The sequence below is a fragment of the Achroia grisella genome, unplaced genomic scaffold (assembly GCF_030625045.1).
Source record: "Achroia grisella isolate CSIRO2021 unplaced genomic scaffold, CSIRO_AGI_Agris_v1 utg906, whole genome shotgun sequence".
NCBI lineage: Eukaryota > Metazoa > Arthropoda > Insecta > Lepidoptera > Pyralidae > Achroia > Achroia grisella.
This window is the reverse complement of record NW_026713064.1, coordinates 2655706-2673986: the sequence shown is the minus strand read 5'-3', so window position 1 is coordinate 2673986 and position 18281 is coordinate 2655706. Positions and strand designations below refer to the sequence as shown.

Sequence of the window (18281 nt, the reverse complement as noted above, 5' to 3'; positions counted from 1 at the left end):
TTTTTATCGCAGTTTCTGTTACACCAGAGTCTATCAAAAATATATATTAGTAGTCTTTAGGCCATATCAGAGAAAAGATAATATTTACACCTGCATATATGACCATGACCTATCTTTCTGAGGCCGGACAGTAACCGACAAGTCAGATGATCTCATTTATGATTACAGTGTAATTACTTATATACACGCACCTGATATTAACGCATGAGGTAGACCCTAAAGTCTTCTGCATGGGTCCCTGGTGGTCCCTGGCAAACCCTGTTTTGGTTGTAGGGTGCGATTAGGTAACGAAAATACAGCTCTGATACTGTTGTTACGTTCCCTGGTATGGCAATACATGGGTGTCATATATTAACGGTATGTCCGTAGTGCGGTTCATATAGGTAACAGTTACTGCTTAGTAACAGCTACGCTGACAGCTTGTTTACCATTCTGTTTACATAAAAAAATGATAAGCTCTACGGACGTTACGTGGCGACGAAAACGTTTTAATTATATTATTCACTAGCTGTTCCTGCGACTTCGTCTGCGTGGAATTTAACTTTATTTTTCTAAAAGTAACCTAAGTTACTCCTTATTATATCAGCTACCTGCGAAAAACAGTCTCATCAAAATCAGTCCAGCCATTTCAGAGATAACCGGAACAAACAGACACACAAAATTGTAAAAAATGTCATATTGGTGTATGTACAGTATTTATATTCATAAGCATGTAGTAAAAATTATTTCAATTTCGGTTATTTCAATATTATAAACAGATACTCCAATTTTATTTATATGTATAGATATGATTAAATTATTATAGATATGATAGCGCAGTGATTGATGACTCATCCGTCATACTCGTGAACGAGTGCTGCTTGTAGGGACTGGCCTGCTCTTATCACTACGACTGATTTAATCTTATTGTATATTTATATTTAAGCCAAAAAAATTTGTGCTGGTTGGTAGTTTATATTCACACGTTTCGACTTGTAAATGTAAACTTACAAGGATTATTTAAAAGAGCAACACACAAGTTTCTTGCTCGTTCTTCTTGTGATGAGACAGCTTTCCAAACAAGTGGTAGATAAAAAAACAAATTTTTATGACTATTCAAAAGTGCTTAAATTAAGTTTATTTGAATAAATGATATTCTATTCTATTCTATGAAGTTAAAAAAACACGAGTGTTCTGTAACGATAGCCAAATACAAACTAAGAAAATTATTTTGATTTCTGCTTATTGATCTAATACAAAAAGTACTTTGTATCTCTACCTACCTAGAAAAGACATGGAGTGAATTCCGTACATAATTATTTTTTAGTTTCAAAAAGATTACGGAGTGAAAATAGAAATACAAAGAATAAAATCATATTACTATAACAATATTATTAAGGTACTACCATTTATCTTTTTTATTGTTGAGACAAGCCTTGAAATATAAAACTAAAATTTGTAGCGGCCAACGAGAATCTGTAATATTTAGATCATAATACATTTTAGAACACTCTATATTTTAAGAAATGTCTTAAGTAATTCAATTTGGTTTCAAAAGAAACCTGCGTGGGTTTGTTTCTCATAAATAAATGTAGGTATAATTAATAAATTATTAAATTATGATATCAAAGACCTGCGACAAAATTCAATTTGAATATTTTCTGAAAAGTAATGTATAGTAATTTGTGGCTACGTTCGGACATTGAGATATATGCAATTATGTACTAGATGAGATACGTTTCTGTTGAAATTAGAATTCATCGGACCTATTCTATTCATGGACCATCAGTTCATCATCAGTGTTAGTTACTCAGAAACAGTACAGAAGAAACAAATTACTTATTCACATAGTGCTATAAAATCCACATGTACTATAAAACAAATAGTTTAATCGAAAAGCCAACAGCACGTATCAACGAATAACAGATGAGGGGTGTCTTTCTTTTAATGTAGAGGTTAAAATATTCAGTCTAATTACTCCAACCAGCGAATGCTGAAAATAATAATTGGGTACCATAAATAATAAAATATATGGGAACGAAAACATTTATTTGCAAGAAACTAAATCACTGATAAGAGTATGCATATCTCCTGCTGTTTACAAAGCATAATTAAAGTAATAAATTACATATAGTATGCAACACAATACGTTCCTAATGAAGACAGTAATATATAAATATTTACATGGCCGGCGACGACGTCACCGAATAATCTTAAAAACTACAATCACCGTATAAATACGATAAATTACCTACAAAAGGTAAATTATATATTTTATTTGGACACAAGCCGCTGTTCAATACATCTCGATTGTGACATTACAATAGTTATTTTACATTTAAGTCTTTATAGTAATCTCTATACAGTAAACTTGTAAAACTTAGAGCAACTGAGATTACATGTCTTCACATAAGCTTCAATTTATTAATCAGCTAAATACATAATTGTAGGTACAATGCAATTGTGATAATGAAACATTTCTAATCTTTTTTAACAACTTCAGAGACAGTAGTAAATGCTTCACTGTCTGTAGTCACTGTCGATGCTGTGGGTTCACTACTTGATACCAAATGCTGGCTGGTAGAACCGTCATTTAGATTTACAGATTCCTTTCGTCTACGGTCTAATGTTAAAGGCTCAATTTGAGCATTAATTGTACTAACGTTTTCAGGATGAGTTACACTTGGCAAGATAAGCTCGTAGTCAATATTCGAACCCGGTGTACCACCGTTGGTACGAGACCGTAACTTGCTTTCATTATCAGCGTTCCTTCTTGCAATCTCTTCTATTTGTATGGCACGGTCGCCATTGGTAACAGTAACAGAAATATCTTTGTCAGTGTTCGTGATATTTTCATTAGATAAAGTTATACTTTCATTGTCATTAGCCATTGGAGTGTTCGTACCCATTGCATTCGTTTCTGGTGGGCTTGCTATCGAAGTGACAACATCACCTGTATGAGTTGTATTAGTTTGTGCAGTAGACACTGATGGTGATGTCTGAGTTGTAGACTGTACTGTATTCTGAACAGTTTGCGTGGTAGACTGAGTCATCGGCGGTGTAGCTTGAGTGCCGGTCCCAGGAGCATCATGATAAGCCGCACCACTAGCCAGTGCCGCAATTCCTGCTAGACCCATCATTCCCATTCCTCGATGAGTGCGCATTAAAAGTTGTTGGAGCTGTGCTTGCTGTAGTATGACAGGCAATTCGTAATGATGGAAAAAGTAAAGCATGGAGTGCTGTAACAAAAATACAACAAATTATTGAATGTAATATAATACAAAATATACTTGATATATCGGATATTGTATGGGGCTTAAGGAAATATATGGCAATAAATAAACGCTAACAAGATAATCCGCCAATAGCAGGCGGCGGGAAATGGCAGTCGGCTGCTATAGATGCCCACAGACGTTCGGGCGGAGATTATGAGACACGTTCGTCGAACTGAGCAAAACTCCTTTAGACAAATAAATGAGTAGCTCGTGACGATGTTGCAGGTTCTCTCGTCTTTATTTATTTATTTCTAGGTCAAAGTTCCCTCCCCTTGCAATGTCCGACGTAAGTTTTAATTAAGAAACTTGTGACCGTCCCCGACTCAACTTTTATTTGAAATTATATTTTCTGATCCCCTCGTTTTGATTTTCTCCGAGTGGCGGTGTAACGGGTTACCGACGAAGACAAGTTGCGACACCTTCATGATTTATTATTCTTAGCGTGCGTCGTGCCAGAAAATTGAAAGAATTTGCACAATCTATTTTGCATCAATATTTTTTTCAATGTTTAAAAGTTGTAGTAGGTACATACATTAAAAAAAAATCTTTTTATATAGAAATAAAATCGAACATTATAATCGTACAATCCAAAATTCAATATTAAATCATTATCATGAGTATCAAAGTTACTCAAATTGACATACAATTAATACAGGGTGTACATGTGTAAATTACACTGGCTTAATTAACACGACCCAATTCTACCCAATCTGTTCGCGGATCATCGCCACAGTAAATATAAAAAAGGATCAAACGTTTAAAAGGTATTTAATGGACAGAGATGATGCCCTTTTATGCGTCCATTAAATCGGTCGCTTTGAGATTTACCGCTAGGCCTGTTAGATAGGTATGTGAATGAAAAAAATGGGGGCTTTTTATCAATTTTCAGATCGTTTGTAGCAGATTACGTAGGCTTAACTTGGATAGACAAAGTAGAATGTTTGCGTTGACTCAGAAATGGTATATTTATTTCTTTTCAGTTTCTTTCACATCAAATAGATTGCTCAGATATAAGTATCTATATAAATTCTTAAAAAAGTATGTCGTTATTCATTTAAAAAGTAAACGGTACATCAGATCTCTTCAAAGGAATTATTAGCTTTTCATTTAACAGAGATGTTGTTATACATAATATTGAATTTACATTTCAGTAAGAAGTCTTGAATTCTAAATATGAAGATTTATTAATGAAGCTTGTACTATAATAACTATCTCTAGTGTGTTGACCTTCAAACTGCACATCATATATTTTATATACTCTAGAGTTAGGTTGCTACAAGTGTAAAAGGACTAAAAAACTGGTGGAACGATTTAACACTTCAAAGGCAGAGAGCTCTTTGTGATGATAAATTTTTAGCCGCAAAATTGCCTTAAACACTTTGCGGACCGCGCGTTGATTATGCCAAGAAGGTAGAAAATCTCTGACGAAAATAATGTTATTTTGATTTAAAATGCAAAGAAAAAACAGTGGACGCTCGGGCATTCAGCGAGACATTTTTTCAGAAACACCCCCTTTTCATTAAACTAATCTTGACGTAGAAGCGAGACTGCAGAAATTATAAGAAAAATACGTTGACTATCTTTAATAACGAAGATTAGGAATGCGTTTGTAATAAAATAAGTAATCATAAAAAAGGCATATTCAGACTAAACTTAAATCTTAAATCAAGGCTTCTTATATAGCACACACATTGTTATATATAACTTAATATATAGGCAACACAATTACGTTTATATACGAGCATACTATAAATGACAATATAGTTGCCTTATATATGTATAACATATATAATATATACATAACACATATATAGAACAAATTACTCATCCAAAGTATAAACTTAAATTAACCCCACAGTCCTTAACTAATGAATGAAATGCAAATGGTTGATAAACTAACAACTGATCAGTAAAATAACACAAACGTTATTAACTTCAATGACACCTAGGATTAATCGTTTACGAGCGTATTTGTACACAACGTAATTAATTCACTTTACATGTCTGTATATAGACACGTATGTAATTTATTTGAACGTAGATATATGTACGTAAATAACAAGCTTGTTAAAAAGTTGGATACGTACACGCCGTACTTTGCAAACGGCAATTACTAATTACTTTAATGGATGTAAAAACATGTTAGCACATAAATCTAGTGACCGTTCCTATAACACAAGGCGTGCCGATCTCTTTAAGTAACACGAATGAAGCTATTTGCAATAGAAAAATCAATTTACTGCAAAAAAACAATTATTGTATAAAGTGTTTAAAACGAAACTTATTCTTTCTTTTAATCACATTTCGTCTTTTAAATAATTTCATTCCATTAAATTTGTCAGTGATTATCTTAAAGTGACATAACATCGTTTCCAACATCTTTTATAAGTATGCAGGTAGAAAATACTCCACACTGTGAGCAGGCGGGAGTGTTTAACTTAAGTTTAACTATAATTTGCAAGAGATCTGGAAGATTACAACACTTTAGCGCGTTTCCATGATGACGGGGCCTTTTCTGTTGATTTAGGACTTGACAGAAATTAGCCGAAGTAGGCCCATTAAAGCTTAGTAACATAAGCTCACGAGTTACTCGCCGTCTATGCATTTCTGTATTATTTCGGAACAGCAAGCACATTAAAGCTGATGGAAAGTTAAGCAATTATTAATTTAACGTTGAAATCTAGTTTGAACCTCTTGTCAACAACTTGTTACGACGGTTTAAAATTAATAATAACGCACAATTCGGGCTGGGTGGACTCGAGCGCCGATGTTATGCGCAGCGCGTCTTCCCGGAGCGGGCAACCTCATGAAATATGATTTTTATTAATAAGTTGACACGCTCGATGATTATAAGATAAGCCCCCACTTTGCATTCCAGAGGGGCTTCTTGTTTTTCGACGTCGCCCTGCGAACGCCGTAATCCAACGAGCCTCGGCCGCCTGCCACGCTGGCGCCTTCCTCTGCTCCAATGTTTCTAATCTAACAATCCCGTTTTCATTATTCCGTTGTTGCACCCTTGTTTACAGGATTAGTTTTAGGCTGATACAAAATGCAGAATTTATAAAGGTGACTTTCATGTCTATTTCTATTTTTCTTGAATGTTCGTATACATAACATGAGCTCAAAGAATAATAAAGCGAACATCCCCGCGGGCACGGATAACTATTAGGTATAGAATACATGGAGGGGACAAGCCCAAACATTCCGGGGATGCTGAGCGTACCGAAGAATTAACTTTTATTTATATATATACGAATATATGGAAGTACCTCTGTAAGGTTTATTGATTTTGAAAAATCATTATAATAACATAGCGTTAGAACTTACACAACTTACAAAATGTAATTAATGTATTACAAAACTATAGATATGAATATAGTTTTTAAGGAAACTTTTCTTAACAACACTCTAAGCTCTTGACCAAGATTTATGGTTAAATAAATGTAGTCAGTACTTTCTTCGGTTTAAATGCTACTCCGTGGGCGAACTTACTTAAAGGTATATTTTAGAAATAAATAGTATATGCAGTATAATTTCCTATCTCTAATATTGAGCAATACTTTCGCGTACTTCCCCTTTTATGCGAGACGAGTACAGCCGGTCCCGCGGCGTGTTATTAACTTCCGCACGGCAAGGTGGCCGGAAATCGACACCGGGTCTATTCCGTTACGGTACACGTTGCACCATCGTCCGTCAGCAATCACCTTTATATTCGTTCATATGCCTTTTCACTAATAATTTCCTTTGACCTATGTCCTTTGACATATATCTCTAACTAGGGTTTCTAATCATTTCTAATTTAAATTACGAGTAAATTAAATTTTTAATATGAATAGTAAAATATTCGATGTATTTATTCGATTCGATGAATCTATTTCGTCTCTCGGTGAATGATATGAAGCTGATATTAATTTAAATATATATGATTTACGCATGAGGATAATCAAGAGTATATCTATGTATTATATTTTGTGAGACAGTATTGGTACATGATTATTTGTATGTTAAAATATACTTATTAATTTTTGTTTTTTTCTACTTCAATTGCAAATGGAGGCGGAAGGCTTTTTAAGTACAATCTCAACATCTATAAGACGATTTGCTACGGCAGCCATAAGTCAGATCTGCCACTATATCGTCATGTCGTCAAAATCCCCGTCCATTTCGGACACGAGTGCCCCGGGCGTACGGGAAATACACGCACGAATGTTGTTTATATTACCCTGTATATAACTATTTAACTTAACTAAATCCAATTTTAATAGGAATATAATAAAGTTTATAATGGCCAAACCCCCAGATGAACAATAAAATTTAGATGAAATGTTATCTAATAATAAACTGAGATAAGATTCGATTTCGAGTTCGAAAAATATTCCATTATTATTATTAGTCTTTAATATGAAAAAAAGGTAATAATTTCAGAACATTAGTAGTAGTATTAGTACAACAGTAATATTTTAAGATTATTTTTGAAAGACAGCATTGTAAATGCTCTATTACCGAACCGGTGTTGTAATATTAGATACACAAATAGATATTAAACCTATGCAATGAGTTGTGCAAATAAATAAATAAATTTCGGTACATATTTCTGTCAAACTGGTTTACGTTAAAAGAATTGTAACAAGCTATTTTTGTCCTAATAGGATTTGTACAGGTGATGGGTTCTGCTCCAAAAACCTTGTTAAGACCAAAATAGCTTTTGTAAATTAGGAGTGACCCGCGAATTACTGTATTAGGAAGATCTGTCAACTTCATACTGTATTCTCTTCATATAATGTATTCCCGTTAACTTATGGCAACATTATTAAATAATTGATACCAACGGGATACCCTAAATGATTTAAGGTACTTGTTTGCTTAGCTTTCGTATCTTAATAGCTTAACAATTTATAATGATATATTTGGGATATAAGAGTAACTCAGTCTACTTTTATTCCGATCAATAATTATAACGCGAACAAAGGCGCGAAAACTATCTAGTATAGAATACTTATAAATGCGACGACCAAATAAAAATCCTTCTCCACAAATAATGCTACATTGAGCAATGATATTTCATAAAGTTAATGTAACAGTTATTTTCCTTTTAGAAAACCGACATGTATGACGCAATTCGGGAACAGAAATTATTTTCGTAAAAAACTTGCCACTAACGTTATCAGCGGAACACGCGATATGGCCCAGTGACTTGTCTACACATCGCATGTTATATTTTATATCTGTGCCACTAAAGTTGAGTTTTGTGGAGGTGATTACCGTCAAATGCGTCTTGGTCACAATAACGTATGGGGACGTGATTTGTTGACAAATACTCGTGAGCCGAGTTCGCGTCTTGGGACCAACGAGCTTTTCTTTTTGTTTAAAAATAATGATAACAGTGCACTTGTGATCAAATATTGTACGTGTGGAATTTTTTATTTCTCTTAGACATTGGTCGATTAATTGTTCTGTTACTATTACCAAGTTTTCCCGAGCTTGATTATTACTGGTAAAGATTATATTATTAATTGGCATAAGACAATTACATATGATTAGTAACATTACTTTACACCATTAATATTTCTACAAATAATAAATACAAAAAAATACATTAAGTATAATACATTGATGTCTTTAATTTTTCCATTCCTGTACATTAAAAAACTTATTCCATGTGTATGTATGGTACAGAGATTGTTAGAGAAATTGATACTTATTAGAAATCTAGAATCAATTTGGGTCGTATACCTATAGCTTATAAAAAGAATTAAAATCGTTTTAAAATTGGCTAAGTTTTGTTGATCAATATTCGTTAATTTTTGAAACAACACACAATGCAAGTCCTTGTTTTGCATTGGTCTGGTTGCATTTTAAGAATGGCAATTATTAACGACATTTTTTTTATAATTAAATTAATTATTAAAGCATATTTCATTATTTACATTCAATTAAGAAGAACATGCAAACAACTAGAGCACTGATCTTTTAAAATCAGAGTAACATAGAGATACGAGGTGTAGGTACCTATACCACTAACATTATACTATTCAATTTAACGAATAATAACAATCCTAATATCTAAGGATCTTGTGAAAACGGCGTGGTCTTGAAAGTAATTGTTGAATGTAAAATATATCAATAAACTAAACATCAGTATTAATATCTTACCGGAATGCAAAATTATAGTGAAATCCCCGGGAGCAATGACTATATGACATATATGTACAACTAAAATAATATATCTTGTCAAACAGACATAGTATTCACAGTCTGGCCAGTATGCACCGAACAAATAAGATCACAGCACTAGTATTAATAACTGAAACAGACCAGTGAAAAGCCAATATTGCTTCGTACAAACAGTTTACAGTTTAAAGTTGACATGCATACGACTGTCGACGGATATCAAAGTGCTCGGACCTCCGGGCAAACAAACAGGGCTTATGTTAAAAACGAATGTAAAAAGAGTTACGTAAATGTTTTTTTAATATATTTATTTTCTGTTTCAGTAAAAAGTAATAAATAGACTTTGTGTGACACGAGTTTCAGAGGGGTTCAGTATATTGTGTTAACGTATTTTAAACCACAATATAATTTATGAATTTAAAAATATTTCCCTAATATTAATAAAACAGCAAAATATGTTACATCATACAAGAGACGGGGGTGTCTTGCAAGCGTATAACGAAGAGGACAGGGGTCAAAATATCTTGAAATTCATAAGAATTTTTTTGCGATTATTTTTTTTATTGTACTTTATTATTTTCTAATACTTACTTTTGTATATTAACAATGAACAAAACAAAATACGCCGAAAACTGGAACTATTCGGAATACGTAATTCCTCTTTAATTTCGGCCGTTTTATGATAGTCTATGACTGGAAAACGTCATTTGGTATTAATCATTTCATAGTATAAAACAAAGACGTTGTCACTGGCTGTCCCTACGTATGCTTAAATTTTTAAAACTACGCAACGGATTTTGAGCCGTGGCGAGTAGCCAATAATTAATAAAATAATGGAATAGAACTATACTTGCCTGGATGAATAGCCACGAAGTGACAAGCGCAAGACTGCTGTACTGTCCGTTAAATCGATAGTGATACGCGTAGAACGAGTAGTGGTATAAGTAGAAGAATCTGTTGACAAAGAAAAATAATGGTCAGTATTAAATTTATGAATTTCCTTAATATATGATCTTGATGGGACTGACTAACAAGCTAATGGGCGGACCATTAGCTTGTTAGTCATTCGTAATAAATGGTAAACGACGTCTATATATTAACAGCACGACGGACATCATCTCACGCATGTAGCCCTATGTGCTGCCATTTTGGAGGATTAGAATATTATGCCTCCTTCTCCAGTAATTTCACTGCTATATCTCACCCTCAATCGAAACACACCTAACAAAGCAACCTGCTTGGTAGCTGAAATAGAAGAGAAAAGTTATTTATACGACTTTATACAGTCTACCCCATGTAATATATATCTATCCAGTGTAATAATATATGTCAACATATCATGTTGTTTCTGGCGTGTAAATGGTAACTATGTAAATGTTTATGCACCTTAAAAATACATATTCAAATATTAGGTTCTACTGTCATACCATTATCTTGACAAATATTTCAATTATTACAGAACTTGTGTTGTCATGCCTCTTTTAAGATCAATTAATATTAAAAAGTCATATTTTATTAATTGTTCGAACAAAATTAGGGAATTCTACAATCCACCCAGCTTGTTTAGTTCTTAAATACGACATAAAAAGAATAAGAAGAAAGAAGGTTTATTATTATACTAACAGTAACGCATACGGAAAAAAAACCTTTAATAAAAATAAGCTAACCAAACTACTTACTGCTACTTAGTTGGAATGTGTCTTTAAATCGCAATATGTTCGCGCAGCTGTCTGGTACAGTAAAGTAGTCGCTACCCGTTGGTACCGCACATAAACTGCTTGTAAGCCGGTATCCATAAACCTTTGTCTGGGACTATCTAGTTACGTGGTGTCGTGCAGCAACAAGTATCGGTGGACATCATTACGAGCTTATTGAATGGAGCGCCCGTTCTCATGATATTCTACACCCTGTAGCCGATCAATAGGGTAACCTTTACGGGACCTAGAGTTCTTATTTTTGTAACCTCTCCATTGAAAATTGTTTGTTTCTAATATTTTATTGTACAATAAAAAACTTAATATGAGAGAATGTACTGATCTTAAGAAATAAAATGTACAATTTCATTCGACCATTTTGTAACTCCATATGAACTGCAAATTGTCGAAGCTGATATATGAAATGGCTTTATGTAAATTAATTTTAAAGAATGAATCGATTCCCTTTTTTATAAATTCTGCATTCAACCTGTCAATCCAGCAATAAATCGTATTATATAAATCTGAATCGTTTACACAAAAAACACGAGTCGATATTTTATTTTAACTTTCACGTTTCAATTTATTATAATTTCGAAATATGAAAATACTTTTTCAATCATCAACTACTCTTTGCTGTGACACAATTAAATGTGAAAATTTCTGCAATATAATTACTTCATATTTCGAATATTGACAAACGTTATTTATTTAGACGTAACCTATGACTTCATTCGATTGTTCACTTAATCTATTCATTAAAATATACATATCTATAAATATTTGAAATGCAATAGATGCCATACAATAGCCAGGGCCAATCTTATATACTATTGTACAGGTATCATTAGGTTCGTTATCTGCTTATTTCGGTGGATAAATTCCGAATGTGAGGAGGGCGACAAACGGGCCCGGAAAAGGGGAAATGTCACCTCGTTATCTGAAAAGGTTGCAATTTTATTTGAAATCGATATTCAGTGAGATATATTTTTGTGTGGAGTAAGTGTAAGAGGAAGTCGCTTCGTGCTTTGTCGTTGGCAGACGTTTGCCGGTTCTTTCTTATAAGGCTCAAGCTTTTGTTAGTGATGTCATGCAACATTGATACATCCAGAGTTATATGATATTTTGTTTTGAGCATAAGACTTAAAAGTAAGATACGATAAGAATACAAAATATAAAAATCTTAAATTCATTCTAATATTATACATTGTAATGGCTATCTGGTTACCTTTCCATGGCCAAAATGATCATAATGAAATTTATGATGAACATAAACTATCTAAAATAAGCATATAAAATCACGGGAATCAGCTAGTAAGATATAATGACACAAACTTATGTTTAAAGAAAACAAGTTATTACATAAATCAATGTAGAAGACAGCAATGGGCGGTTATTTATTTCTAATTCTAAGAAATCGTCAATGCAAATATAAAAACGTTTGCTACGGTGCTACGATGCTACGTAGCTCGTGCTACGATCTTTTTCTATAAGAGGTAGACTCTATTACTAAGCTACTTAGTTCCTACAGTTTTATTCCTCTTGAAATTGTATTGTTCTTTGTTCTCCTAGCAACTTTACATTAAAAACATATTTGTAATATTTCTTATACATTTCTGACTTGCAACAATAAAAATATTACAGCTTCTTGAGACTTGGCATGCGGAAATCGTACTCTAGAGGTACAGGGAAACAATAAATATAAAAATATTGAAATGTACTTATTCATAATAAATTTCGTGTATTAACACAAATTTAAGTAAATAAATATAATTACATATATATAATAATACATAATGAATACCAGATACTTGAATTAAATAATTACAAGTACAGCTGTGTCGTAGCACAATAATAGTTAGTTAACCTACAAGCGACACCGCCTAATAAGATTAACCTCCCCAACATACATAAATGAATAACAAGTAAACATTAATACTATATATTAGATGTGCGTTATTTAACAGAGTTAAATTAGACTTATTACGTTATATGGAAATATGGAATAAACGTAGAGTCTACGATTAACATATTGATATGAACACAACACTCCCTAATTAGTCGTTCGTGATTAATCCCAACTCTACATACACATTCGTTCATAGGGTTGTCAGTATTAAATTATTTGGCCTCATACGACCAAATAAGAGATCTGATAAAATGTCGTATAATAGCTTAATTTTGGACTACTAACCTTCTCATCCGATTTATGTAGAAAAAAAAACTCGCACAAACTTGTACAAGGATGAAATAGTACTCGTACTCAAGGTCAAAAATCTCGTACATGTACGATGATTCTCTTAGGGTTGGCATCCCTGTATATATCGATTAATTACGTAGTAGTGATGAACACATTAAGATTATATAGATTTAAACGTACGGAGTATAAATTGTATAAATATTTCAAATATCTAACACGTACATTAAAAAAAATTATCGTAATGGTAAGTTTATTTTATATCTGTATAAGAGATCAACCGCCGTAAACTACTTTTATAATTTTTCGTGCTCGTAGATCGTGCTTGTGGAAGTTATGAAAACGGAATCGCATGTCGTGTTTAGGGATAGAAAATATAGCAATACGTTATCTATTTTTCTGTTTGATTGGAATGACAAACAAACTAATGGTCTAACATATGGTAAGCGGTGAACGTCGCGTATATACATAAAAAACACCACAGACATTACGTCATCATGCGACACCTCTGATAGCACACATGCGTTGCTATTTCGTAGAACTAAGATGTTATGTCTCTTATACTATAATTTCATTCCCAAATATATGATCAAATCACATTTTAGACAGCAGCTGCAATAGACGAAACTGAGGTACCTGCCTGATGACTTTTTACAAAGTCTGCCTCGGGAAAATATTAATATATTTACTGGTACAGATAATACAAGACTATAAAAATATAAAACTAATATAGTATAACTAATATTGTATAAAGGTATATCCCAACTTTAATCAGTATTTATGCTCTGTTTACTGAGTAAGACTGAATATACAAATAACTAGAAACGAAACAAAAGAAAACATTACATAAGATGTTGCTTGTAAAAACATCTGGCACAGAGAAAAAAAAGTGATGCATCGATTAAGTTCTTAGTCAACAATTTCACGGGTACGCCTGCGAATAATTTAAAGCGAGGGGAGGAAATCAAGCGAATCCAGTGTCCGGTGCTAAGCGGCCTCGAAGGCGTCGCTCCTTTGAACGACATCAAACGAAGATTACCTACACATTAAACATACATGTGAAAAAAGAAGCAAACGGTGTTTCCTTAATGTTATTTCGCCTATAAATATTTCATTAGCCGGATAATGGAAAATTTTAAATACATACTCTGAAATCAAATAGTTTTTACTGTTTACAATGATTACACAACGTTGAAAACGTAACATAGTGTATAAATAAAAAATACTAAATAAGCAGGTAAGAAAATTGTTGTTTGAAACTGTCTTGACTCATTATAAAACTGTCAATAATTCATAATAATTTATTAATTCTATCATTATACATTATTTAAAATACAATAACTACGACTATAAACAGATAAAAAGAATACATTAACTATTATGACATCACAAGAGAATAAACAAACAAACAGCATACTATATTTATATTACATATAAAGATGATAGATTTTACTTTTGATGATATATTTGTAGTGGATTTATAATAAAATACAGGATCTATTTTAAATATTCTTTCATATATAGGCTATGTATAGTCACATTATCTGCAAGTAACATACTAATACGCCATATTTCACTACAACCGCGTCGCGGAATATACTTAGTGTAATATTCTCATGTTTTGAAATATGCAATTTAAAACTGCACAATCTTTAAAGGTACCATGTGGTGCAATTCGTAGCATTATAATAATAGGCAAACAGAAGAAAAGGCTCGCCGCCGGGAGCCTATATAAAATATCAAGAGTCGAATGCCCATTTACAATTTTCCTTATTACCATCAAAATTATTCAGAAGCCGGATAAGGGAGGGGCGAGACTGAATCTTGTTAAACTAACTCAGTGCGAAATCACTTTCGCCTCGGCCTTTGATCTCGAGTGCGCCAAAGGAATGTTATTCAGTAAAAACATGCAAATTCGATAAAGTATAACACAATATTATGGAAAGCAGCTGCCGTTGCTGCGACGGAGGCAGCGATGTCGCGAGCGTCCACATAGCGGGCATCGTCCACACAACTCAACATCTCAAAATTATGGAACACCACCATACAAGAAAACCGATAGCAGGTAACTCTTAAAATTGCGACACTACTTAAATTAAATTAGCTATATGGGGCAACACATGTAGTTAATTGAGTGAGTTTTACTTTGAGTTTCTAGAATATGATTGGAAATTATTGCAAATATTTACTTTACAAAATAACTAACAAATATTGGCATTTATGAAATTCGTAGGAATAACACTATCGAATGTAATATATGTTGATTTCTTTATGCTTTAATTATTAGACATTCAATATCAACTTTGTACAAGCATACAATATCAGAAATTTTCAGACCTTACAATTTTGACAAAGAACATATAAAATCATGTCCAGTTTATTAATTTACATTTTGCTATATAAATTAATACTATGCTTAATATCTTAAATTCGAAGAAAATTATGTTATATATCTCATGTAACAAATATTATTTAGAGCAACGTACTATGCAATATCTATTCAATTACAAATTCGCTATTCCTTTTGTGAATATTACATGACTTCATCTCAAATTATAATGGACTGTTGAAAAATATAAAAAGATGAGCACAATTAGGTTACATAGTCTTCCTTTTAACGCAAATTGCGTTTCCTGTATCTACTTAAGCTTACCTACGCTGCGCATATTTTATGTACTGTAATACTTAAAGCATTATAGAAACACTGTTACGTCGTACAATATGAAAATTATGAATGGTTCACACCCCAACTTGGCTATACAAAGTTGAATGAAACAAAATACGGATGCTACGAGTAGGTAGAGTTGGACCGCTGGAATCCGCAACCCCAGTTGGAGCATGCCACTAACGAAATGAAATTCCGCGGACATTCCGCGCGACTGCTTTTCTCGCGACTATAACAACAGGCTAGCGATAATACGAATGCTGTCGTATTACTAAGTATTATTAAAGCGATCGAACTACAAACATTACATATTAAATAGCATACATATTGATATTATTCATTTTTATTTAAATAACTGTCTAAGCAAGCAAGCAAAATCAATCTACTTTTCTGTACGCATTATTTGTTCATTCAATAAATATTTACATGCTAGACTTCTATGGAGTGACAATATTGGAATCAGTTCATTCGAAAGTACCGCGTAATACATGTAAAAAACACACAGCTTTAAACTTTTCTTTCTTTATAATTGTACACTTTATAAACAGAATATATACTATATCATAACGGTGGTGGACGGTATACGTAGAAAATAAACTAAGAAAGCGCATATATATATCTGAAACGTGATTCAACCGTGTTCTGACTGCGTAGGAATGTTTATCCCTTTCATAGAATGGATGACACCGTATATTATATATTATTTATGTACTTATATATTTCATATTGGTTTATAATATTTAGCAAATAATAAATGTTTACATCCACCGCCATCTCCAGTCGACCCGTGACCAAGATGTTAGTAATAGCGTCGAATTATAGGAGCTCGTATATAATATTATTACGGAAAATATCCAGTTTATATAATGAGTACAATAAGTAAAAAAAAATCCAAAATTATCACTTATTTCGCAATCTGATCTCCATCCACAGCTATTTTTATTTTTATGCAATAAGAAAATAATGCTGTCACATAATATATACTGTTATTCCTGAGATTCTCCCGAAGGATTCTGTTGCTCTTCAACTATTCACAAATACGACAGTATTTAATATATGAATATTAAACAACATTAAACTTTATTCACATCAATACAAGTTCAATTGCTAAAATTAATCATCGAATACTCAGTATGAATGGATGTCAGAGTTAGTTTTCCCACCTCGCGTCGTGTTTGCACATATCTAGCGAATTTCGAATGCCGATATTTCGAGAGCAAGTTGGTGTCGATGCTAATCGGGGGAAAAGTTACGATAGACTTCGACAAATGCGGTTCAACACACAAACTTGCTCCTTCCTTCCCGACTTAGATCGAGACATAGTGTAGTTTCGATACAAATAATTTGGTACTAATTGTACAATTTGTTGAAATGTTTGGACTACATGTGTTTCAGAAATAGACAATTGTGTCTAGTTGGTTTTTTATGATAAAATAACAAAAAAAGCAGTAGTAATTTTATTATGCCAAAATACTTTAATCTTTATAATAATTGTACAGTAGTATAATTATTTGGCTCACCATGAAATTATTCTTGGCTCTGTGGTCACCTGAGAAAACTAATTGATAAATTTCAACCGGTCGGTCAATGTGCACGTAGTGCTGTAAATGTTTATAGGCTGTAGTAGCTACCTGTAGCCTACCTACGCCAATTAATTGTTGTTGTTAAATAACTCTATCTGTGGAAACAATCATTAATAATATTTGATATGCGCAAATGAGTTGTTGACAGGAGTAAGATCTTCGACCAATAAACCTAAACTCGGGAAAATACCTCGTATATATTTGAAATGTGGATAAACTAAGTTCTGTCTCTAGATGTGTGTATGTCATTAAGCGTATACCTGCTTAGGTACCATAAATTTAGGACAGGACAAGTAGAGTAAAAATTAGGCATATATATATAGTGCGAGATAATTAGTATAAGACATGTAATAATTCCAGACAATACACTTTTATCATAAAATATAAAGATATACCTTATGTAACTCACGATTACTAAGAAATAAGAAGCGAGTTAAATTAAAAGACATATTAATAAGAAGAGTAAACGTAAGGGCAAGGCGAGGGAGCGAAACATGGCAAATAATTTCCCCGAGGTACATCTGTCATCAAAAGGAAATTTCAAACAATAAATATGCAGTTAGTCGATTTTGGTGAAAATAACATAAATGAAGCAAACATTAAATAGTATAGGTACATATCACTAATATATAAAGTTTTTATAACGATGGCCTCGATGGTTTAGCAGTTTAGAACACCACTTCACTTCTGAAGGTCGAGGATTCGATTCCTCACACG

At 32.8% G+C, this 18281-nt stretch overlaps 1 protein-coding gene across 1 annotated transcript in view; it reads right to left on the bottom strand.

The window, feature by feature from the left end:
• Positions 1-2016: 2016 nt before the first annotated feature.
• Positions 2017-18281, bottom strand: part of LOC131853749 (membralin) — a 107746-nt gene continuing 91481 nt past the window's right edge. Inside the window, exons 10-11 of the mRNA XM_059204774.1 lie at positions 10280-10379; positions 2017-3218 (exon numbers count right to left, since the gene is read on the bottom strand). Coding sequence (XP_059060757.1) covers positions 2460-3218; positions 10280-10379 — 859 coding nt within the window. The 3' untranslated portion in view covers positions 2017-2459. The remainder of the gene's footprint in view (positions 3219-10279; positions 10380-18281) is intronic.